This window comes from Perca fluviatilis, chromosome 6, assembly GCF_010015445.1.
Source record: "Perca fluviatilis chromosome 6, GENO_Pfluv_1.0, whole genome shotgun sequence".
Taxonomy (NCBI): domain Eukaryota; kingdom Metazoa; phylum Chordata; class Actinopteri; order Perciformes; family Percidae; genus Perca; species Perca fluviatilis.
The window spans coordinates 30224041-30250356 of NC_053117.1; the positions used below are offsets into that span (position 1 = coordinate 30224041).

The 26316-nt window shown below is 39.6% G+C and overlaps 1 protein-coding gene and 1 long non-coding RNA gene across 3 annotated transcripts in view; one reads left to right on the forward strand and one right to left on the reverse strand.

Moving 5' to 3' along the window:
• Positions 1–23894, reverse strand: part of fbxw8 (F-box and WD repeat domain containing 8) — a 25415-nt gene extending 1521 nt beyond the window's left edge. The window contains exons 1-10 of one of the 2 annotated variants that reach the window (XM_039803677.1): positions 22831–23894; positions 22634–22738; positions 21373–21537; positions 20882–20970; positions 17020–17177; positions 15676–15872; positions 14948–15166; positions 6156–6283; positions 1458–1631; positions 702–818 (exon numbers count right to left, since the gene is read on the reverse strand). In XM_039803677.1, the coding sequence (XP_039659611.1) occupies positions 702–818; positions 1458–1631; positions 6156–6283; positions 14948–15166; positions 15676–15872; positions 17020–17177; positions 20882–20970; positions 21373–21537; positions 22634–22738; positions 22831–23310 (1832 nt within the window). In that variant the 5' untranslated portion in view covers positions 23311–23894. Of the gene's footprint in view, positions 1–701; positions 819–1457; positions 1632–4208; positions 6053–6155; positions 6284–14947; positions 15167–15675; positions 15873–17019; positions 17178–20881; positions 20971–21372; positions 21538–22633; positions 22739–22830 lie in introns of those variants that run through there. The other variant, XM_039803678.1, reaches the window with a different exon arrangement.
• Positions 23881–26310, forward strand: LOC120560820. The gene is made up of 2 exons (XR_005639519.1): positions 23881–24277; positions 25428–26310. It is a non-coding gene; the product is annotated as an uncharacterized LOC120560820 (long non-coding RNA).
• The last annotated feature ends 6 nt before the right edge of the window (positions 26311–26316 follow it).

The following is a 26316-nucleotide window of genomic DNA, read 5'->3' on the forward strand; positions in this document are numbered from 1 at the left end:
ACGGACAAAATGTTTTCACAAAAAGTTAAAATTTTATTTACACAATAAATGGTATAGTACACTATACTATAACTTTGAGCTATCCTTTTTCTTTTTTTCTCCTTTTATGACCTAGACTAGTCCTTTCTTTCTATTGTGAACCAGTGAAGACATAAATGATTATGTGAGCAACTGTATGTATTAGACAGGTTTTGGGCTTGTGTTGAGTCTTGTCCGATGTATTGTTTTTTGTTGTTGTTATGTTATGAGTATAAATGTTATGTACATACGTTTATGTTTTGTTGTACCTATGATGTATGTTTTTGTTGTTCTTTAGATGTATTGTGAGTATGAATGTTATGGATGTATGTATTCCAGCTTATGTAATATTCTTCTGAAATAACAGAACCCAGGAAGAGTAGCTTCTGTTAAAGACAGACAGAAGCTAATGGGGATCTTAATAAACAAAAGACATGAGAGTGGTATTGATCTTCACTCGGGAAAAAAACAAATAAGCGCATTTCCCAAACCATTCCTTTTAAAAATATTACAAGGTTGAATTTGCTTTTAATAGAACCTAAGATACAGAGAAGCTGTCAGTTCGCTGAGTATGTCTGACTCAGAGACTCTGTAAGCTTGTGGGAAATGGGAGGTGGATGTCGAGACGAGATCCCGGTTAAAAAATACATTTAGAAGAAGAGTGTGGGAGGGAGATCAGTGACCTGCGGTGAGCTGTAAGGTCATCATCTGTGATGCAGGCGCCCCTTGGCGACTTGTCATCAGGGATGTTGCCGGTTACCAGGGTACTGGTGTTGAAGCGTACATGCCTAACAGGATGCCTGTAGCCAAGACAGAAAACAACACCTTCAGTATTAAATATATACATTTTTTTACTTGTGCATGCTTGTCTTTTTGTACAAATGGTTTTTGAGGCAAAAGTAAAGATGCCTTAAACTATACTACATCAAAAAATGTCATAATTCTGATTTTATGTGATGCTAAATTAATGTTTTCTAATCAGTGAACAGCAAAAAGCTGCACACATTCACATTTTCTCTTAACTTGGACCATGTGGATGTGGTACTAAATTGGTTCCAAAATACAGCCTACATGTAACTTACGTTTGTCAATACAAAATACGAAGAATTTGTCAATGCTGAGATTAAACACAAAGCATTCGGCTGGGGCTATTACTGTATCTTATTGGTTCCGCTTGCGATAATTTAGAGAACAATAAGACACGTATGAGAAGAAAACAATATATGTACAATCGCCGGGTGAATGGGTTTTGCAAAATACCTTAATTTACTCTAATCTCAAAGGCACACACCACAACTGCAATGTGTTACAAACAAAGAAGCTCAGTTATAAAAACAGATGAGACGTCTTTGAAGACTGTTTAACTGCACATTTATTTCATCAGTGTAGCTGAGGGGTTTGGATCTCCTCTAAGTGGCTCAGAAGAATGACAATCCCACCTGTTGTGCATCTCCCACAGCTTGGCTCCCATCCTCATCTCCCACACGCAAACCAATCCTTCGCCCCCGCCGCTCACGATCTTCCAGTCGTCCGCCTGCACAGAGGTGACACCCAGGTGGTGGGCGTACAGGGACGCCACGGAAGAGCCGGCTCGTAGGTCAAACACCCTCACCCTGAATCACAGCGGAAAACAAATGATTATCAATTTATTGACAAAGGTGTTGCTCATTTGCCATAGCCCAACACGATGCATTATTTATTGAGGTCAGACATCGCTGTTGACAGTACTATAATAATGCAACACTAGGTGAGTTTTATAATTGCATATCCTTTTTATGAATTTCTCTAACACTGCGAGTGATTCAAAGGGAGTCCAATAATAGAAGTAGTGAAATGAGTACAATAGTATCAGTCATTTCCAGTGAAGCATGGTAGTTTGGGATTTCACTTTCTGATTACAAAGGCGGAGAACTCCAAGACTGCACAAGAGAGAGAGAGAGTTCAGTTTTTGTCAAAGAGTGCATTCATTTACAGACAAAAGGACACTATTGAAGGAACTTTTCAACGTCCAGCCAAGAGACCAAAGACACATACAAACTGAGGCAAGCTTTAGTTCCAGCCTTATCTACCCTGAGCTTAAACCAAATATTACATTATTTAAGCTCCTGCTATCCGTCACCAGGGTATATTTACCACTTCCCCTAGACAATAAACTTATAGTAACATAGAGAAGATACCAACTAAATGTGGCATACGGACAGAAACCTACTAAACACAAAACTGTTCCATTAGATGAGGCTTGACAAATCCATTATGGTACATATGGAGTATTGCAACAGCGGGTCAAGTAGGGGGTGTTAAACATAAAACAGCAACAACATCTAAACACCAGAGATTAGTGAATAAAAATAATTATTCAAAAAAACAAAAAACATGAATGAAAGGGTGTGCAAAAAAACAGCAGGTACAAATACAGGTCTAAAAGCAAGAATTACAACACAGTATGCTGAAAAAATAAATAAATAAATAAATCGCATAAAAGTCTGACATCTCTTCACAAAGTAAAGACAAATGAAGAACTGATTTGAGGATTTTTCTGATCACATTCAAAACACGCGTTGTTTCCATGTTTCCTCTTTAAAACCACTGTGTTAAATGCAGTTTTGTAGACTTTGTTTGGACTTCACCTGACTCTTTAGTTTTTTTTATTTGCCTAATGAATAAAGTATTCTTTTTTAATGTAATTTTGTCTTTATATTTGACTGCTTTTGTATTGAATGCATTCATTACGGTTACCCATATATTTATTTAATACATATTTTGATTAGGATACTTGTTTTTAATCCTTTCTATAAAGCAGTGCTTTGAGAAAAGTGTTATGTGCTCTTTTATGATAGGATTACTATGATGATTATTATGATTATTATAGTAGTACAAGTATTTGTATTAGTATTTCTGATCTAAAAAAAGACAATACCAGCAGGGATTTCTGCTTGCTGGGTTTCATGAGTAGCTCAAGCCCGGGGGACCCTCAGCTCCATCTGTTGTCATCGTGGCTTTATTGCAGCTGAAAGCATCCAGGACATGACTTCATCCAGGCTCAACCTTCTTCCAAGACTTCATTACCATAATCAAATTTACGTTGGGGACTCAAACAGATTTCATTTCCGCTTCCAGAAATGTTTTCAAGAATCACAGTTAAACGGCTAAATGGGCACTGAGGTCTTGATGTCCGCAGTTTTGCCTGTTTAGTGGCATTACGTGATGGAAGCACACGTTTAAACAATGAGGACTGAGCATTACTGGCAGACCGCAGGGAACCATAAATCTAATGTTGGAGGCGGCTCGGTCTTCAGTGAGCTGTCAGTGGCCAGACTCCTCTTCATTAATCAGGAGGAGCTCTGCTAATAAGAGAGGCTCGGATAACTCCAGTTAGTTTCCTACAGCTAGACGAGACATTAATCATCATACACTGAGGATTGTGTTGGACTCAAACCTGTGATTTGGTGATCCCAAGTGGCCTTGTTTAGTATTTCATTCAAATTGATACCTCCAACATTATGACACATTTTGTTTGCCGCGGTGCACAATGACACAATTGCAAAACTTTGTTACAGCTTTTCTGCTCTGCAGACTTTGCAATTACAACCTGTGGGCTGAATCCTTCTGCAGGATCAGGGTAAGATGAATTCAAGAATGAGAAAATAAACCAAATTCCACAACAGGTGAAAAAAAAAAAACAGTGTACATTTAAAGGTTCAAACAGTAATTGCGTTTTTTCTCAATTTCTTCGTCAAGAAGTTGTCAAGGTCCAACTAAGGGGATGTACAGGACTGTGTTCTTTACCCTTTAGCATCAAATAAACAGCTAGATAAAAGTTTGAAGAGCATCACATATTATACACTAAGACTACAACCGTGCTAGTGGCTTGTTAGCCTGTATTAAAGGCACAGTGGTACTTTGAGCTAAAGGCTAACATCAACATGTTAATTATTAGCAGGCATAATGTCGGTGTTAGCATGCTAATATTTGCTAATTATCAATAAGTCCAGCTGATGAGAATGTCAGTTTTTCTTGCATTTGGTTATAAACCAAAGTATTGGTCGAATGACAAAATTGTACTTTACATTACATGTCATTTAGCTGACGCTTTTATCCAAAGCGACTTGCAATTGCTACATATGTCAGAGGCTGCACGCCTCTTGAGCAACTAGGGGTTAAGTGTCTTGCTCAGGGACACATTGGTTGATGTATCACAGTGGGAATTGAACCCAGATCTCCCACACCAAAGGCACGTGTCATATCCACTGCACCATCACCATCCTAAAGTGAGTTAATTTCATCCTGAGGAGAAGAAGAAGAATCTTTGGACAAAATGTCATTGTGATCCATCCTATAGTTGTGGAGACTTTTTACTCAAAATCCCAAATGTGAGTTACGTGGTGAATCTATAGGAAAACTCAGAAGATCACCTCATTAGAATCCATCGTCTAGGAAACATGATAGCTGTACACATGTTTGTGCTGAAACATTTAGTAGCTGTTGCAATTTTTCACTGGATAAGCGAAGTGTCAAGTGATCATCAAGTGATCAGAGGACCATGAAAGTCTGTTCAAAATTACAATATCCATGGCATCGTTTTTGAGAAATTTTATTTTGGCCCAAAGTGGTGGACCCTGACCAACAGATCAACATTGCCATCCGTAGAGCCATGTTACTAGTGTGACTAAAAATCAATTTGAAGTAATTTAAAGTTTTTGAATTGGAAGGAAAAGTCGAGTCAAATCCAAGACTGCAAGTGTTCTCGAGGGCACTCCTGCATAATGATAAGTGACCAATAACCACAGCAGGTATGCCACTCACTATTTCTTACAATTTTGCTCTTTGCCCACATCTTTCCTGTTGGCACAGTTGTGGCTTTTTTTCCCCAGACAGCCCTCCATTTGCTCCCTGGATCTCGCAAAAAACAGAGGGACAAAACTCATTTGGACAAAAAGAAGGGATTCATTAGGCTTTGGCTTTAAGCCACCCTGTCGGAGGGCCAAGATTGCCCACTATCCCTCAGCCTCCACCATTTGTCTTTGACTGTGCGCTGCATCAGCTGGGGCCAAAGTGGAAGAGCCAAGCTGGTGTGTGAGTCCCTCTGAACAAAACTACACATCAGACATCAAAAGTAATACAAAAAGGAATTGGATAAAGACTCTAACAATGCCATAGCGAGAAAACCATTTCAATTTTTCAATCAAAACAGTGCTGAACATTTCCCGTATTGCACTTGAAAAAAAATAGCGGTAACACTTTACTTGAAGGTATCTACTTAAGAGTGACATGACACTGTCATGACACATGAACCCTAACCCTAACCATAACTTGTCATGACAAAAACCGAATGACACAAAGCGTATGTCAAACATTTAGGACTTGTTTATAATTTGTATGACACATTCATGACAATGTCATGTTACTCTTATGTAGATACCTTCAAGTAAAGTGTAACCAAACCATCTTTAACGGAGCATTTTTTGTGTACAGTTGATAGGAGTCATAACAACACCTAAACAATATGATGTGGTCTGTCTTTTGATTCAAGCCAACTACTTAACAGCCAGATGGATTTAGTGCTGAATAGAAACAGCAGGGGCAGCTTTGGATGAAGATGCGCCAAGGATTTTTCTTTTCCTGCCAGCTCATGCACCGCAGCACCCGCTAACAAGTGCAAAATAGATGAGAATGGCTCTTTTATGTGTCTGTCCTCATCTGGAGAGCCAGGATAGCGATGTGGCAAGTGTGTGTACATGCATGGATGTGTGTTGTTGCTGGATGAGATAAAGATGGCCAGATTCTTTTCTCGTATAGATAGACCTATGTATTCAACACAAAGAGCAAAAACACCTGCGTGTGTCAATGCCTCAGTCTACTTGTTTACTACGCATTGTTTTATCAAGGCAACAGAGAGACTGTGTGAAGTGTGACTAATGCAAAAATTGAATAGAGCCTTAGGTCTTCTCACACACTTTCTTAACACCTGTTCTCCACTGCGAGTACTGTAGCCCCAGTTTCCCTGCTTCCTTCATCTGGTGCCACTGTGGGAAACCTATTTAACAGAAATTCCTTTTATCTTAACTTCTTGGCTCAGTTTCAACCATTTGTGATGTTTGAATAAATCTCAGACTGTCAGTATTGGGAGATTCTTTTACCTCCTGTCTTTGTTTCCACACACCAGCAGGTGAGGAGGGCTGTCTCTCAGGTTGATGCAAGTGAAATCTCCCAGCGAGTCGCCGACACAAGCCACAGGTTTGCCCGTCTCTAAGCTGTAGACGTGGATCTAAAAAGCAAGAACACACATTAACAAAAAACATTTTAAATTTTAAATTCAGTCAACCTCCAAATGCACCACCAAATGTATGAGTGCAAAGCATAGACTAAGCTTTTAAAGGGGGTTTACATCAATATTTGGTGAACCGTGTAGGACTTTGTAGCCCTTTCAATACTTTTTCCCTAGTTTTGGACAACGCTGCAGGACAATCCTCTTAAACATACAACAGCCAAAGCAACAAAGAAGTTTTAGGGAAACAGGAAGATGATCTTGACTGGCCACATCAGTTGCCTGCATCCAACTTATTATGTGTTTTAGCTTCTGAAGACCAGACTGAAAAAGCCACTGAAGTTGCAAAAAGAACTAAACTTGGCTGCAGTAATGGCCTGACATCACCATCTGGTGATGGCTATGGGTTGTAGTCCATAACCAAATATATGTTTAAAAAAAAGATTTTTTTTTTTTTTTTATTTAACATCATGACTTGTCCAATTACTTTCTGCCCCTATAATTGAGTAATTATGTATAAAAAGGGTTACAATTCATACACCACTGATTGGACTTGGACATAGACTCTTCTAAAATTAAACTAAGTGTGATCTTTGAATAATAATTAATTATTTTTTTCAATAAAAACAAAAAAAAAAAAAAAAAAAAAAAAAAATATTTTTTACTTTAGTCAGGATGTGAGATGAAGAAGAGATAATAGAAACGGTGTCATATTTTCATTTTAAACCACTCAAATCATGTTCTAAACCTTCCATTTAAGCTCCCAAATTAAGCCAAGTGTGTCATTCGCTGCGACCAAAGATGCATCACAACACAGTGGTGTAGAATATTACCTATAATATATCAAATAAATAGATCTAACAGATGGACCAAGTCTGGTCTACTGTTGGTGAACTTAAAATGTGTTCTAACTCAGTTTCCTTTCCTACCTCCTAGTTCTCTGCACAAAGCACAATTTAAAATCACACACTGAGATTTATATATATATATATATATATATATATATATATATAACTGGCGATATTGGACAAACACAGCTTACTGAAGTGTTGCTTTGCCAGTTAATTAAAAGCAAAGCAGCACTTAAGTGTTAAATCTGGGGGAAAAAATTAAATCAACCTAGAGGCATACTTCAATTACGGACAGAGATGCACACCATTGCCTCTGGCTCAATGGCTGCAAAAAAAACTTTCTTCAAACAAACTACAATGATGTCATCTGGAGCTGGCCTAATTGGTCAATTAGCGGCTAGGGTTTTCTCATCCAAATGAGATGGAACAAAAACAATAACCGCCAGGCAAAATTGTCTTTGAATAATTAAAACGATTAAGAAATTAAACCGAGGAGGGAGGGAGAGAAAGAGAGAGACAGAGCCAGAAGGTAGACAGAAAGAGAGTGAGATGGAGAGACAGTGACAAAGATAAAGAAGTTTGAAGGGAGGAAAAAAAAAAAAAAAATGAGGCATGATGTAAGCCTCGAGGAGGTGCCAGCAGTTTTTGTGTGTCCCTTATTTGGGCCAAGCAGAGCTTTAATTGTGCACCACCCCGGGGCAAAGCCCAAATCACACCGGACTTTGAAATGACAGCTTGATAGGATTTGGACAGCGAAGGAGAGGAAGGCGAGCTGAGAAAGAGGGAGGGGGGATGCAGAAATGAGGGTCTGCCTGCTGTTCTCGATGAATCGTTACAGTTTCGGGAAGATACTTTATTAAATATCTGCCCACCTCACCCACTAAAATGAAGAAATATCGCTGAGGGAGGCAAACGAGCCACTTTGTGATTATAACGGGGGGCTGTTTAGAGACTGCAGCAGTGCGTTTTGAGGAAGAATCATCATGAGCATGACTATAGTGGAGTTGTTAGGTTAATGCACTCGCTGGAGCCCCAGTGAGGTTTGCAGACAAAGGAAACTAATGGTAGCTTGTACTGGGACGTTAATGTAATTACTCGGTTTGCTTTTAAAAAGATGAAAGATTTGGCAATCATTGCTGCAGTTCTGAGAAAACCTTTTGTTTTGCTGTTGCCTCTACTGTTGAACACAGTTGTCCAAAGAGCAGAATTTGGTTTGGTTTTAAGTTATTCTTAGGTGAAATATCATACACCAGGAAAGGAAAACCACGGAGGCCATGGAGGACCAAATGTCGAACCTACCAGCTGATTTGCTACAACAAGTACGGAGATGAACTAACAAGTGAAATCAGCAGCTGAGGTGCAAGGTTTGAATTAACCCTTGTGTTGACTTTGGGTCAAATTGACCCGTTTTCAATTTTTGTTTTATATCAGAAAATATGGGACGTAGAAATAAGCGCTGAAAATGTGTAGAAGAAAAATGTAACAATTTAAAACGTTGGAAAAAGCAAAAACAAAAAGGCGTCAAAAACATCGAGAGAAAAAAAAGTTTTTTTTTTCAAAGGTGACGGGAAGACAACACAAGGGTTAAATCTGCAGACTGTTGGCTTTCTGTGGCCCTATCCCTGTCTTACACAAACATCCACAACTGAAACAAATATGGATTCAGAGCTACATTTGGTTAAGACAACATGTGGACAAACAGACAGACAGATTAGCACGTTGGACCAGATGCGCGATAATGGCAGCTTTATGGTTTGATGTCGTTAGGAGTGCTTTCCAACTCATGTCTCGAGTCTCTCTAACCTGCTTAAAGTATACAACATTGTTTTGTGCATTTCCACGGTAGTAGAGAAGCCTGTGTATAGTTGAATTAGATTTCTCCCCAGACAAACCAGAAGCTAAACTAAAAAAACAAATCACAAAGTAGTTTTGTTGTGCTGCTTGGCTCATTAGAGGTTTGTGCTTAGAAGCTGTTGGCTGTTGCCCAATCTAATTAAACAAGGGCAAGCTGATTAAATGAAGAAAGTAGACACTCCACTGAAAGCACATATTGGAATTTTTACTTCCTGAAACAGCACCATCCATGTGTTTAAGGTGCTATAATATTACAAGATTGCTGCATTCTGGATAGGAGGCAATCTTATTGGGTAGGTAAGTGTGTATGCTGTGTTACTGAGCTTCAGTGAAGATAGTTTTAGTGAAGTGACATTTATACAGCTCAGTTCACCTGTACATTACCCTGATGGCCTACATAGTTGTTGATTCCCTACCCTCACATTGAAGGTGCTCACTAGATATTATATTCCCACTGGTCTCAAATCCCTGACAGGGTAATGGCTACCCACAAGTAGTAGATTACACATAATGGCTGGAGTTAAAGTGCTCATATTATGCTCATTTTCAGGTTCATAATTGTATTTAGAGGTTATATCAGAATAGGTTTACATGGTTTAATTTTCAAAAAACACCATATTTTTGTTGTGTTGCACATTGCTGCAGCTCCTCTTTTCACCCTGTGTGTTGGGCTCTCTGTTTTAGCTACAGAGTGAGGCATCTCACTTCTGTTCCACCTTTGTTGGGAGTCGCACATGCGCAGTAGCTAGGTAAGGACTACTAGCCAGTCAGAAGCAGAGTATGGAGAGTGCCCACGCTAGCAGCTAGGCGAGCATTATAACGTGTGTTACAAAGTGACGCACGTTCGTCACGGAAGTAAAGGCTGGACTACAATAGAGCTGTTTGGAGCAGTTTGTGAACAGTGTTTTCTGTTGGAGATGGTAAGTCCCTTTGGGGAGGACTAGGCTTTTTCACTTTGTAAACCTATAACGTGCACAAAAAAGATATATAACACAATAAAGGAAAGGGAAAAGCCAAAAAGCATAATATGAGCACTTTAAGCTTTGCATCCAATGTGGTTTTTAGTCTCTCTGGCTGATCTTTGTGTAGGTTTGTGGGGAGTGACAAAGTCACAATGCTGTACATATTTTATATTCAAATAATACTGTGTGTTATGTAAATTGGCTGGATAAAATAAAACAAAGCCTGCAGGCTAGTTCAGGCACGCGACAGACTCTGCTCACTCAAACATAAAACATTGCTGAATAAAACCCAGAAAAAGTTGTTTTACATCAGTCCATGACCCCATGGACTGATGTTTTGATCCCTAACAATATTTCCACCCATCCTTCACACAGTACACTCAACTCACCCTTATCAATAGGGCAGTGTATTGAAGCAGATATGCTGCTATTGCATTGTTCACCTAAAACTCTACTGTAATTGCAGCAGTAACTTGCTTGCTCTGCTGTTTGTGACGCATTCTTATGGCATGTAATAACCTCACCGCCACACCAGCATCCAACCGTAGGCTCTACTGTTATCATCACTCGCCAACCTCTGCTGTGCTAACCTCGAAACATATTCTATGCTCACATATTATTCACTTCCACGTGAGTTTGATGTATTCAATTTAAGATGTGCTGCTGGGGCTTGTTTAAAAGACAATGTTTTACTTATTTTTTTTAGCTGGGAAGCAACCTTAACTGAGTAAAGGATTCTGATGGATTGATGTTTTGGTCCTGATGTGTGACAGTATTTCCATCCATTATACATTTTTCTATCCATATTCTATTCTATTAACCCCATCTACATACATACTGTACATCAAACCATTCGCTCAGCCTTCCATAAATCCAACCAGCCCTCTGAACTTAAGGCAAGGAGAAGATGACAGGTTTTCTGATAGCACTTCTGTGGTAGATCCAGTGCAGTGGATGGATAGTTTGCAAGTGGACATGCCAGCTTGTGGTGAATGCCCAGCCACAAGCTGGGTGGATGCCTGGTTGCTCCCGGTCCACTGGCAAGAAGGTGGCCAGTAGTAATGAGGATCTGGAGACTGGCTACGACCACACACACACACACACACACACACACACACACACACACACACACACACACACACACACACACACACACACACACACACACACACACACACACACACACACACACACACACACACACACACAGGGCTAGAAGACAAAGCCATAAGCTAAACAATAATGCATGCCAAAATATGATAAATAATCTTTTATATCATCGACAGAGCTTTAAGCTGTCAAGATTTTGAACAAAACTGCAGCAAAACTCCGCTGAGTCGAAATCAAGTTAACAAAAACACAACAATGTGGTTGAGTGCATCCAGGTCAGAATGCTGTAAATGGAAATGTTTCACTCTTCTGTGAGACAAAAAGGTGTGAGATTTTGACAGATTTTAATGAAGCATACTGACAGATTTTAATGAAGCATATGTTTTCTTACTAAAGGCTGCATAAGAAATGCAGCCAATTCATGCTTTGTCTTTTTCGCAGTATGAAATTGCGGATAGAATCGTGATGAGAGTGACAGACAGGTTAATTACATTTGTGTAATTAGTAAGAGAGGTATGCTAATCATAAATTGGCATAATTTAGATGGGAGTTTGGGCTAAGCTCGCTATGGAAACAAGAAAGTTTGAAGACTTTGTTTCTGTGCGTCTGTACTGCAAATACAATGAAATGAATCTAATGCTAAAATTCAATGCTGAAGATAAAAATTATGATTTTTTATCAATTGTGAGTCTTAGCTGGGTTTTCAAAAATGAATGCACAATGTTTAATTTGGTTTTGCAGGGCTGCATCAGCAACGATTCCCAAGCCAGCTCAAGTTTTCCAAGAAGATGAGGAAAAAAGGTCCACAAAATTCACAGAGGAAAAGAAAATGGAGGACAGCTTGAAATTGGGAATTCAGATTCAGGGATGACGGCTGGGTGTTCAACGCCAACCGTAGGCAGGAAAAAAACAAAAAACAGTTGGAGCAGTTAGCAGAAATACAAACTACAACAATTATTAGGTTGGCAACTAATAAGTATGTTTATTTTCATGGATTGATCTGCTGATAATTTTTTTCCAATAATCGATAGTGAAAAAAATGCCCATCACAGAGTTAAAGGTGACGTCTCCAAATGTCAACAGTCCAATTCCCAAAATTATTCCGTTTAAATTGATATAAAACTGAGAAAGCAGCCACTTCTCACATTGGATAAGCTAGAATCACAGAATTTCCACTGCAATTAATAGCTTATAAATAATAGTTGCCTAGTTATTTTTTGGCCAATCGATTAATCCACTAATCATTTCAGCTCTAAATTAAATATAGTAAATCCATTATTCAACAGTGGACAGATTTTTGCCTCTACGTCACCCAATATGGCTTTGTTTTTATGGTAAGGTGAGGCTGTTATATCCCTCACTGCTACTCTCTCCTTGGTCCACTATGTGGTGCTTTAGTGCTGCCACAGAATTAGTGCTGAAGCTGAGCTTTCCTAATAGGAGGGTGATGTCAGTGGAGAACAAACACACACACACACACACACACACACACACACACACACACACACACACACACACACACACACACACACACACACACACACACACACACACACACACACACACACACACACACACACACACACACACACACACACACACACACACACACACACACACACACACACAGTTTTAAAGCTTCCACTTGGCCAGTCGCTACGGCAACTAGCATCTGCTTTTTTAATGACAAAAATGCATTAACATTGACAAAAATATATTGATGGAGTGAGCTTTAAAGCGTAATGACTTCTGCATAGCTGCCTCCTGATCCCAATAGAATCGTTTGTCTCATGGCTCTTTCTGCTTTCTAAGTAAAGGCTCAAGAGTCAATTAGGTGCATGGGGTCCTTAGTAACACAATATTATTAGAGGCAAACAGATGCAGCATGGGGAACAAAAGTTTATCAAAATACCATTAAAGGCTGTGGTAATTAGGAGCAAGGCCCAATGAGGGCTTGTCACTATTTAAACTAGCTATTTTTACTATGAACAATTCCCCTACAGGTACACAACATTCATTTCTAAGGGGACCCAAGGGGTCTAAGGGGACACAGAGTAATAGTGATCACACTGTTAAGAGACCCAGTTCACATTTACACAAATGAGATGTGTTTAGAGAACAGTATTTGTTTGCAATGCATCTAAAATTCAAATCAGCTAAACGTGTGGATCTTAACATTACTAAATAAAATGTGCGCTCTACATTTAAAAAGGCAGGAGGCATCTTTTCTCCCAAAGAGTATAACTCATGATGTAAGTGAGAGCAGGGAAGATTTAGCTATAAGCCAGATATTAAACAGATAATGGCCTAATGCCAAAACCTCTGCCCTCACTGCACTCCTCTCCATTAATTGTATTCCTAAAAAGGAAAACATAATCGCCATTGTATTTGAGCAAACAAAATGATTTGCCTTGTGCAATTTTCCATTTCTTTCATTATGCACCTGTTGAGCGCACGTGACCTTGTTAACTGGAAAGCTTTCATTTCAATTAGTAAGGTCTGGGTAGCATTTTGTTTTCTAGAATCCAGCTGCAGAGTTCCGAAGGCTTTGCCATCTACTTCATCAACATTCAAGGTTTTGTTTAGGTGCGTTTGTCTTTCGGAGACTTTTCGGTTCCAGAAAGCACAAAAGAGCCCTTGATACAGCTCCATCAATTCTATTAGCAGACATACACTAGATTGGTATTCCATAACAAGTGCTGTTCACAATGGACTAGAGAATCATCATCGCAATATGTGAATTGGTGGCAGCATATATAGTTCATTTAACAATATTAGAGATTGTTGTTCTAATTTAGCTTAATTTGCTTTGCCTGAACTGGTCCTGCCTTCCAAGGTATTCATTCCTGATCTCGGATCTGGACCTGCTTTACATTTGTGAAGCCAGAATTCTACTATGGCTGTGCCCTCCAAGAAAAACACAATGACAATTTGAAATGCCTATTTGCAAGCTCTCCTGACTCAAAAAAAAAAAAAGGATGGTAGATACGGATTTGCAACAGTTTTATTTCAGGTGAGGTGCAAATGAAGCAACATGGGGAGCAGATGGGGTCATTACTCGAGGCAAAAGACTCATCTTTTAAGCCAAGCTTTTTCATGAACGTTTTTGCTTGATTTTTGTATGTAAAGGGGCTTTGTTTTACATGACAGGGGCTTCAAATCAAATGTATTATTAGTAGTAGTATTTTTAAGACAGAAAACTATAAATATATAGTTTTAAAAATCGTAAACTCAAGTGGATGGCGGAGTCCACACCACAATTATAACGATAGCGGCGAACGATAGCGTGGGGATGACTTTCAGAGCAATTTAATGAACGAGAGAAACACTGACAGCCAATCAAAATCCACCTGAATTTACAATGTGGCACTGCAGATGACACTGCGGAGAGATTGCATTTACAAAGGACTTGATTGTCCTTCTCGCCTATGTAAAACAGAACATAAAATAGTTAACTTATGTATGAACTGAGCATGGTCAGCGTATTTCAGACGTCTTTGTATTTTTAAACATTAGTATTTTGAAAGTACTTCTCATGTCACCAAAATCACTGAGACTGAATCTTGTGTTTTGGATGTTATTATACTGCCGGTGTTACTGTTGGTGTTTTTTTTTTTTTTTTATGTACCCCAAATCACAAATATGTAGGATATTACTGCAGACATTCTTATCCTCCTTACTTCGCAACTTCTGCTGCTGTAGTGTATTATGTATTATCAGTTGGAGTTGCTTTTAAGGAATGTTCGTCACATTACCGTTTATCAGTGTGGATGCTCACATCGTTGTCGTTATAGTTATCATTATAGTTATTGTTCTTATTCGTGGTGTGGACGGCACTTAATGCAGGGTGTGAAATACTTCTACTCTCTACCAAAAACTAAACCCACCTTGTTTCCTCCATCGTACATGGCCCAGCCTGTACGCTTCACTCCAAGTGCAACATGGGAGTCCGAGGCATCCAGGCAGGTAACAGGATGACCGTAGACTGAGTGGAGCGTCCGTGGCCGCTCCTCCCGGGGGTCCAACAGGTACACAGCCTCTTCAGCTACCAGGGCCGCCAGAGGGCACTGCTGCCCCCTGCCTGGCACCAAAACTAGGCTTTCCACCTGCCATACAGACATGACAGAGGCATATTTTACTGCACTTATAAAATGTACAGAACACCCAAAACTTACTTATTAGAAAGTCTTTAAAACATTTTTAAATGTTCTTTCTTCTATTGTTCTTTTCTTCTATTGTTTTCAGTTTATCATTAAGCCATACACGGTACAATGTATGGTTGCAACTGAAGATTATTTTCATTGATCAATTAATTGGATAATTTATAAAAAAAAATTTAAAAAAATTTAAAAAAATTAAAATATACCCAACACAATTTTCCACATCCCAAGGTGATGTCTTTAAAATGTTCAGCACTTATACAATTTCCTGCCAGAAACTGAAATGCCACAAATCAGTGACAATCAGTCAAGGGGTGTTAAATGCTTCCATCATTAGGAGACATTCTTAGATAAAAGTCACAAGAGGGAAATGAGTGTGGCACAGACTATTAATTAACACAATTGCCTAGTATGGAGCATGTAATGCATATGAGAAATCAAACTGCCTGACTTACAGTCTTGGGCAGCCGAGCCTGGCAGACTGTCCTCCAGTAGCCGCGATCGTCGGCACAGTCCAGCCGAACGTCAGGCCCAGCGGCGGAGCACAGGACGGGACTGTCAGGGCTCAGGGCCAGGGCCTGGATCCTCCCTGTGCTCTGGTAGTGGAGGAGGGGCTCTCCACCTGTCTCTGTGCTCCACAGGTCCACACAGCCTGTAGCCAGAATAGTGAAACGCAGTCCCTTAGAACCTTAAAGTGCTCATATTATGCTCATTTTCAGGTTCATAATTGTATTCAGAGGTTATATCAGAATAGGTTTACATGGTTCAATTTTTGTTGTATTGCAGCTCCTCTTTTCACCCTGTGTGTTGATCTCTCTGTTTTAGCTACAGAGTGAGGCATCGCACTTTGCCTAACAAAGAGTTGGTTGTTGAGTAAACAAGTTTGCTCATGTCTATAAGATACTGTATTTATGTGAGTATGTGTGTGTGTGAGTATGAATGTGTGTGTCTGTGTGTGTGTGTATCCTTGTATGAATGAGTGTCTAGAGTTGCATGTTTTCTAATGTGCCTAAGCTGCTGCTGAACTGTTTGAGTGTGTGTGCTGGGAGGGGGGAGAGAGAGAGTGAGTAGGCTGATGGCGGCCCTGTTTTTACTAAACTGCTAGTTTTTAATTACTATGGACACCATGTCATTTATAGTCCTGTGATTTTTCTATTTAAAATTGTTAATTGTTTTTAAAATGTGTCACACCTGCCCAGGGACTACAGGTTGAAATTAGCAATTGTTGCTATAACCTGGCCCAAGACATATTATCTTGTTTAACAAGTGTAATGTTTATTTGTTCATCGTCCCTGTTTCAAATAAATCAATTTCCATTCTATTCCATCTTCATTGGGAGTCGCACAGGTACAGTAGCTAGGTAAGAACTACTACCCAGTCAGAAGCAGAGTATGAGGGCGTGCCACGCTAGCAGCTAGGCGAGCATTATAATGTGTGTTACAAAGTGACGCACATTTGTCACGGAAGTAAAGGCTGGACTACAATAGAGCTGTTTGGAGCAGTTTGTGAACAGTGTTTTCTGTTGGAGAAGTCCCTTTGAGGTGGACTTTTTCACTTTGTAAACCTATAACGTGCACAAAAAAGATATATAAACACAATAAAGGAAAGGGAAAAAGCCAAAAAGGATAATATGAGCACTTTAATAACTGCACTGAGACAACTTTTTTTTTTTTTTTTTTTTAAATCAGAGAATTTATAAGTTAAGATTTAATGAATATGTTTCTGTCTGTGATGTCTTACTATCGGCAAGAAAAATTCATCGTTTACCACAGGATCACACTGCATAAACACACACTCACCATCTTCATAAGTGGCAGCAGCCACTGTGCTGTTGACCTGGACGTAACGAACATAAGGTCTGGGTTCAGTGTTAGTGGACAGGCTGTTGATCTTCAGGTAAGAGGCTGTCGAGTCCCAGTTCAGCGTGTCCCACAGCCTCACGTCACCAGACGTGTACCTGAGATACAAACAAGCACATCAAGTCACACTAAACATTCATAATTCACATATTTAGCTTTGTACAAAAAGGGCTGATGAATGACACAGAAGAATTACTTCTCATTTTTCCATCACAGGCTGACAAGTTTGTCTCCACAACAATACCTGACGTCACCCTTTCACCACTGAATCATTTCCCCTTTCACACTTTACGCCTTTACTCACTCTGACTTGCTGTTATTCTGTTTTCTAATAACTTGGTTACATGATCTTTCCACAAATGTTTTGGCTGAACATTTCAACGCTTATTACAGGTCAGGTCTGGAGATGTTTTATGTTGCAACATGTTGCCCAATGAAATTAACTGTGATGACTTGGCATTATTTCTGTTAACAGAGAAGACCAGAGTTGCAACTGACAATTTTCAAAAATGTCAATATTGATTATCAAGTCCTCTAACAAATAATGGCAAATAATTTCCTGTCGATCCACAAACTGATTACTCAACTAGTTGTTTCAGCACAGCTTGAGATAACTGGGAGCTTCTAGCACACATACTATACAAGTGACAGTGTTTCTCAAACACTGGTTTGTACTTGTTTAGAGCTGAAACTATAAATTCAATTAAAGATAACTGATTAATGGTTTGTCATGTTTTGAAACATTTTTGTTGCAGTTTCGCCAGTGTGAGGATTGCTGCTTTTCTCGGTTATATTCGATTGTAAAGTGATATGTTTGATAATCAGCAGATTAATCGATTATGAAAACAATGGTTACTTGCAGCCCAATACTTCGGACAACGGCTGTTTTCTCTCCCTTAAAAATAAAGATACAAATCTTTCACTGGCCTTTTAACTTTTCCTTTTTAAGGAATTAAAAGCTTTTGTTCTATTTCCATTTGTACGAGCAGAACTGTCTACCTTACTGTGCCACAGGAAAGGCCCTTCTGTGCCTGAAGTCAAACCAACAGGCTTGTTATTAATCCAACCAGTGGCTCATAGTACGTCAACAGAGGCTGCCAATCTCCTCAGTGATTGTTAAGTTTGCATCAACTACAGTATACAAATGTCTCATTACTTGTTGTGCTAATAAACTTATGAATGTTAAAACACTACACGTAGACCCCCCTCCCCCTCAAATCACCGCTCGTACTCAATAGGCTTCTGTTCTGTCCTGGACCCCCTTCTTTCCGTTCGTTCTTCGCCCAAGTCAATGAGTTCTCACTGTGGGAGACGACAAACTGCCAGCGTTACCACCTCCACAGATCATCATGTCTGAGCAAGTATCCGCCTCGCAGCCAGAGTGTGTGACACAGTGACAGCAAGTGTGGCAGAGGGTGCACAATGTGTGCGCCCGCGAGAGAGAGTGTGTGTGTGTGTGTGTGTGTGTGTGTGTGACTGGCATTGCAGGGTTTGGCAGGAAGTAAACAAAAGGAATACACACTTTCACTTAATTGGTACGTCACCTCAACGCCGACTATCAATGATGATGCTGAATCTCATCCAAGTAATTCGTCAAAACTTTTTTTTTTAATGTACAGAAAACTTTGTGCACAGATTACTGCAATCTTCATGCCAAGCCTCACTAGACGTAGCCTTTGTGTCACTGTGTGACTCCAAGAGTCGCTGGGTTAATGAGACAGTGTCTCCTGTTGCCTTTTTGGTGCCAAATCTCATTCCCCCGGTTTTCTTTAAAGATTTTAGGCCTTTATTTCCACAGGACAGATGAAGACATGAAAGGGGAGAGAGAGGGGGGAATGACATGCGGCTAAGGGCCGCAGGTCGGACTCGAACCCGTGGCCGCTGCGTCGAGGAGTAAACCTCTATATAGGTGCGCCTGCTCTACCAACAGAGCTAACCCGGCCACTTACCCAGTTTTCTAATAAGATTTTGTAGATGCAATTGAATCATTCTTGATTGCTATTGATTTGTTTCTAGTTAAACAAATTCAAGTAGATGAGATAAATGACCCTTTAAGTACCAATAACAAGGAAAATATTGATGTTGTGAATTTGTTAATAGCAATGGTAGAAGAAGAAGGATTTAATAGTATGTTCACACTTTGCAGACTGCTTTATTTCATGTCTAGACTTATTTGGTACTGTGTGTCCTACATATGCTAACCTGAAAAGATGCAAACACATTGTCTTCTCCGATGAGACACAGCAGGACTGAGGGGAATCTAATCACATAACTCCCTGGAGACGCTGCAAATCTCCTTGTGGGCAGTCTATCATGCTCCTGTGGGCCCTCACAATCTATCACTGTCTCAGCCCAGTTCTTTCAGGGCAGGTTTGGTTTGCACTCTTCCCTCGACGACTACTGCCATTAGTAGCGCCATTAGTATGAGTATTAAAAAGATGTGACAATAGGGCTGGGCAATATATCGATATTATATCGATATCGTGATATGAGACTAGATATCGTCTTAGATTTTAGATATCGTTATATCGTGATATGACATAAGGATTGTCTTTTCCTGGTTTTAAAAGGCTGCATTACAGTAAAGTGATGTACTTTTCGGAACTTACCAGACTGTTCTAGCTGTTCTATTATTTGCCTTTTTCCCCAGTTAGACATTATGTCTACATTACTGATGATTATTTATCTAAAATCTAAGTGTGAAGATATTTTGTTAAAGCACCAATTTTTAACCCTAGAATATCGCCACAATAACGATATTGAGGTAGTTGGTCAAGAATATCGTGAGATCTGATTTACTCCATATCGCCCAGCCCTATGTGACAATATGCATCAATGAGCTGAAAACTGAATTGCAATATAACTAAATCTGATCAAAACCGACTACAAGGTTTGAATTTTGTTGTTAATGCCGGAGAGTGCAACTGTCCTTCATTGCTTATAGTCTAAATCTATGTCCATGTCCTATTCTTAAATCTAAAATCAGTTCATGTGACGGTGTTGGCAATAAAAGTTTTACTCCGATCACGTTCACAATTTTATTCCTTACCCGACATTCTTTATTTTTCCACTTATTTTTATGTTAATGAAGATCTTGTAAAAACATGCATTGCTTTTTTCATTTAAGACATTATTTGCATGTTGCACTAAGCCCTATAAGACAAAGTAATTTTTAAAGGAGGAGTGTTGAAAGTGTTTGTGCATATTTTTCGGCTCAGGAGAAATACATGTAAGAGGAGATTTGGTACAGCCTGTTTGTTCCTTTCCATCTTTGTTTAATTTATTGTGAGTGTATCGAACACTGAACGCTGTAACGCATCATAACGAGCCATGATCTCACGGTCTCATTACACCCTATCCATTAGGCAACACTCTAAACTCATAACTGCTTTGCAGCCGACAGCAGAAGACTGGCTACAGTAAGTTTTTAAAAAGGAACATACATGTTTCAATACGTAAACCAAATGGCAATCAAACATCCTGTGTGCCCAGTATTGGTGAGAGTTTTGCATCATTCCCAAGAACGACCTAGTTCATGCAAATGTGTTGTTGTTAATCACTAACGCATCAGTCAGTGATGCACAACGCCTTATGTCTAAATGTCACACATTTTAAAATCAAACACCCAGTCATAAATCAGAAGATTTATAACCAAGATTTATATCGAGATTTATATGACAAGATCAAGAGTGACAAAGAAAACAAGGCAGATGTATTCAGGGTATGCGAGCAGAAGTCTAAGTTACAGCTGATGTTAATGCGCATCAGATGTCAGAAGCATGTCGGAGTCCTTGAAACTCACCCAGCCAAGACAAAGTTGTCACAGGAACTGACGTCACACAGCACCTTCCCCAGCTCGAACTGCAGCTGGCTGATGGATCCCACTCGATTCTAGACAATAATAATAATAATAATAATAATAATAATAATAATAATACATCATGTTATTGCAAGCAGGACATTAACTTAACTATCTAAACTATAGAAAAGAAGAGGTTTGCTTTCAAAATTAAAGTCTTTGTTATTATTTTTCTTCCCATTTAAAACCAGAAGAGAACTTTCCCATTACTTTTTACATTAAATTTCCCATTACCATTTTGAATGGTGTTTATTGCATTTTATTATAGAAAATATAAATTAAAAATATTATTGATTTATTTATAATTTATTAAATATAAAACTGGAGACATATAGTCCATGGTCTACTGGGGATTTCACCACACAAGCTCCAGTGCAGATGTTGAATTTGGTTGATTCTGATTCCTTCCCCACAGTGCAACAGATCGAGCCCACCTTCCAGTTGGAGCGCACAGTTTTGGCCGAGTTCCTGCAGTCTCGCAGCGTGCTCTTCCAGCAGGGCGAGTCAGACACGCTGGCATCCTGATGGTAACCCTCCCCCGTGCACATCTTGAACCACAGAACGCTGTCCTCCGCGAGGACTCTCCATGCCCTGCTCACCTGGGAGGAGATTGGACAGCGTTACCGTGGATTGAGTCAGCATACATTACGAGCTTGCATCACTTAATATATTTGTGCTTAACGAGCCCGGCTGACTGCCAAGTGGACTGTGTACACCACATGCTGTAGGTCGGCCACACAAAATGTAATTCATTAATCTTTACCAATTAAAGTCACATAAGGTATTAATGCTGCCCTAAGCAATTCTGCATGTTGGAGGAAGTGCAAGGTAACTGTAATTTAAAGACTTCACAACCAAAAACTCTAAAACCTGAGATCAGCAAGCTGCAGACAGTGTGATCACTTTACAGGAAAGTATACCGAAGGGACAAGAGAGACAACAATTCAGCAAGCGTGCAAGTTTGTTGCTTTTTAGGAATTTAATTTGTCATTTCACCAGCCGAAGAAGATTTAACTGACTGAAAAATCTGCTCCAGGGCTCCAAGCTGCAGGTTTATCCCTCCCAGATTGTTACCCTTACCGTACTAAAATATACTGTACCTAAATTCAATCAAATCTAACTTGAGCAGTCAGAAATTGCTGGCCTAAAGTTATGACTGCCGACTTTTTGTTTGTTTGTGACCCCCTCACAGTAGAATGAAGCAGCATCTACTTGCAACCTCTCCTCAAAGGCCTATGTATGTCTAGGAGTTGTAAACTATTGAATTAAAGTGTGATTTTTTTCCTTCTCAGATGTTATATGAATAATTGTTAGGAGGACTTTATAAGGTAAAACTGTCCTGTATTTCAAAAGGAAATAGCAGGAAAATTGTATATGAAAACTAAACTTATATGTTTGTATACCTAGTACCTACAGGTTTTTCTTTTCTTTGTGTCAGTTATCTTTATCATATCATGAGCACTCAGATTTACCTCTATGGGATCTAGTCTAAATCAGCTGTTTATTTTTTTTTTTTTGCCGTTTCTTGTTTTTGTGCAACTCTTTCATCCGCCTGTGAATATATGCAAAATAAAGTGAAAATATGGCTATTGATTTGGTGTGTGAGGGTCATTCCTTTCTGTCGCAGTCTCTTTTTTTCCTTTCATTTTATAATGCGAAGCTCTTGTCAAGAATAGTTTTACCACAGCAGCTTACCTGTGCACATCGGCCTAGCTCAGTAGAGTTTAGATATTGGAATATCTTCAAGGCTAACTCGTACGGCAGCTCAATATCAAAGAAGGGAATGTCATTGACTTCATTCTGCAAAAGAAAGAATTACAACACACATTACTTACTGAGCTAATTCTGGTCAACCACCATCCACATCATCATCATCATCATCATCATCATACCAGATCCTGAATGAGTAGATCCAACAGCTCCTCGTCTTTCTTGACCTTTCTCTTAGGCTGTTGCTGCTGTGGCTGCTGCAGGGATGCGCTGCAGGCGTTGGTCATGTTTTGATACTGTCTCTTTCTCCTGGTTCTCTCCTCCTGAATCCTGTCCAGCAGGGGACTGGTCCTCCCATCCAGCAAACTACGTGCAATGGCCACATACTCAGGCTGATCCTCTGACTCTGCTGCAGCGTTTCCTCCTCCGCCAGCACATGCTTCATCCTCAATGCAACCACCTTCTTCTGATTGTGAAGGGCTACAGGCCTTGCTGAGATTGTTTAGGTCTTCAAAATACCTATTTTTGAAGTCGTTCTGGCCTGCCTGAAAACAAACATCCAAGGAAGAGGAAGGAGCACACACAAGTGGCTGATCCTCTTTATTACTCGTTAGTTCTTCTTTCCAACACTCCCTGAACGCAGCAAGTTCGTCCTCGGCCATATTTTTCAGTCATCGTTGATAAAATAGTGTTATAAAGCGGTGTCGTGGGAATGTGTTAGTAATACAGATCAGTTAAGCGAAGCCATAGCTTAGCACCGACGCAACATTTGCACATGTCCTTCTCTATAAACAGTCCGAGGAGAGACAACGCGCTGCTGTACTGAAGTTCCGCAATTTTTTAATTCCGCAGTTTTATCATAGACGCGGCAATTCTCATGGATGGTGTATGATTGTGTGGCCACAACTGGCAATTGTTCTGGATATCATTGCAAGTATTTCCCATCCCATGCCAGCGGGGTGATTATATTTAAAGAATAATACAAAATGCATATTTGTACTTGTTAAAATATAGCAGACGACAACACAACGTCCCAGAACACCCGTACAACAAAAGACTCCTTTGGATCAAACCAGACTGGAGAGATTCAAGAGTTAACCATTGCATCTCTCTTTTGGGAAAAGATGATGTAAACCCCACACCATGTGACACTGTAATGAATAATACAGTAGAGAGAGAGAACGAGAGAAAGGAAGAGAAAGGGGGGGTAGGTGGGGGGGGGGCGCAAACACAGTTAAGGTTTGATGAGAGAAGAAAAGGAGGGTCGTATATGTTCAAGATTTAAAGAGAGAAGACTGGGTGTTCTGTCTGAGAAAGATGTGCTGGCTGCCGATAGACCAGCCTTTGCTCCTGCCCGGTGACTCCACCTGCAGCGCCCGGCGACCCTCGCCGTGCTCGGTGGCTCAGCTGCTCGCGTCTCGCCTGCGGAGGATCGGAGACCAGCTGGAGAAAAGCTGGACGGCCAGGGAGGCGGACAGCGGCTTCAACTGTGGGGGCGGAGGGACGGTGGTGGTGACCGGGACAGGCCACTTGAAGAGCTTCCTGTGCACTGCAATACATTTGACCGTGCTCGTGCTGGTCGTCGCGAGGCGACACCTGTAGGGCGCGAGGCGACAACACCAGCAACAGGTGCGTATAATTAACAGTCACCTGCGTATGTTGTGTGTAGGCTATGTCGTGTTTTTTTTTTTTAGCTAAACTATGACCTCCAACTGTTAAGAGTAAAACCAAAAATAGCTGAGGTATGAACAAAAAGCTCTTATTTTGTTCTGTAAAAAAGGCTATGTAGAAACATACATCCAAAAAGTGTCGTTAAAAGTATGTTTTAACTCCTGGCTGCATTGGGTTAGTTTAATGAAAACAATGTTAAAGTAAATTGCATGCTAATTTGTGAGCCTTACAGATAACCGACATTAGACAGAAGGTTTCTCTTGTCTCTACTGTAGGTTGAGAAAACTTGTACTTCTTCAAGTTTCTTGGTCTTTCAGATCAATAGATACAATTTAAATATATATATATATATATATATATATAAAAAAAAAAAAAAAACAGCCTTATATGCTCTTCAAGGTTTGGAATTTTTTCACATCACAACACTGTAAACTTAATTATCAGAGGGACAACAGACAAACGTCATACAATTACACCCAATTTACAGGTGTCTTATACATTGAGCTATTTTGTCTTGACATACAAAACATGTTTTTTAATTGCTATAATTTTACAATTATCAAGCATTCGGTAATTGTTAAACCTTGTGAGTAGATTTATTCTCACAAAAACACATAACCTAAAAATTTAACACTTTTCATTTTTATGTTAAATGTAACGTCAAACAAAGAAAAGTAGCCTAACTATGCACATAAATTGCAGGCAAACTAAGTTTTGATTTGCATTTATGGAATGTTACATGAGGAATAGTAAATGTTTTCAATTGGCAAGGTTGAGGTTTTTTCTGTCATTCATTTATTGTGTCTTTAGCTTTAGTTTACTGTAGGCTATATCTTAAAATATCCTAAATTTCTATCTATTTTTGACCAGTTGGCCAGGTTGCTGTTGGGAAAACAACCTGGTTTATAGGATGTTATAATCATTATAGTCAGTTAGAATGAGTGAGATAGATATCTAAATATCTAAATGCACATTAATGAATAACCTACGTGGAAATCATGAGGAATAAGAAGTGGATGTGTTTGTTTACACTGTTATGAAGCAATTTCAAAAGCATTTATGTATGGATGTCTTATGCTAATAAGTGCATATATTATATCTCATATAGATGGTGCCTTTAGGACCATGCAAAGAGGAACGGGCTCTCATCATATGCACTAAAAGCAAGAGATGCAGGAGAGTCGGAGGATGCGGTCCAGGATGTAAAGTGCAGCAACTAAAAGACCGACCGAGGAGGAGGAGGAGGATTTAACTTCAAGTCTGACTAAACTCCATGTGTCATGAAGACTTCCTCAGGCCCAATTTGGATGCACTTGAGTTTCATATCGAGCTCACACACTGAACCCCAGCAGCCCTGCAGTCAGCCAGTTGCATGTCCTGCCCCTGCGTGACTCTCTGATTCAGTCATCCCAGTTATAAAACGGTGATGTAATCCTCCCCTGGTAGAGTGGAGGGAAAAGCTTACTAATAGGACTCCTTCAAATTATCACCTCCCACGATGTGAGTGCATGAATGACAAAGGGGTTAGACTGATTAGACCTTTTAATTGTTTGTATGTAAGGCTACAGCAATCCTGAAACATGCACTGAAATAGACCTGTTTATGAGCTTCATAATGCACTGTACTTTTTTGTTACATAAGCTATACTGTAAGTGTAAGCTTGTAAATAATGAGAGGATAAATGGTTTTATAGATGTTTTCTACAGTGTTTAGGTGATGTTTACACATTCTCCTGTGCTTTAGCATTATTTGTTGGGGGCAGTGTTAAGTGGCTTTTCGTCATAAACAAGATACAGGACCTGTGCATCGGAAGCTATGCTGTTAATGCTGTCTGTGGTTTCCAGAAATAAGCTTTCTCTGATATAGCAAGTGTAATGTGAGCAGAATTACTGAACATGTCTTTTTTATAAAGTGTACGTGTTATTTATACAAAATTTAATATTTCATATGGATTTTTAGTAGTTACCGTAATAAAATCTCATTCATCTCAATCTCAT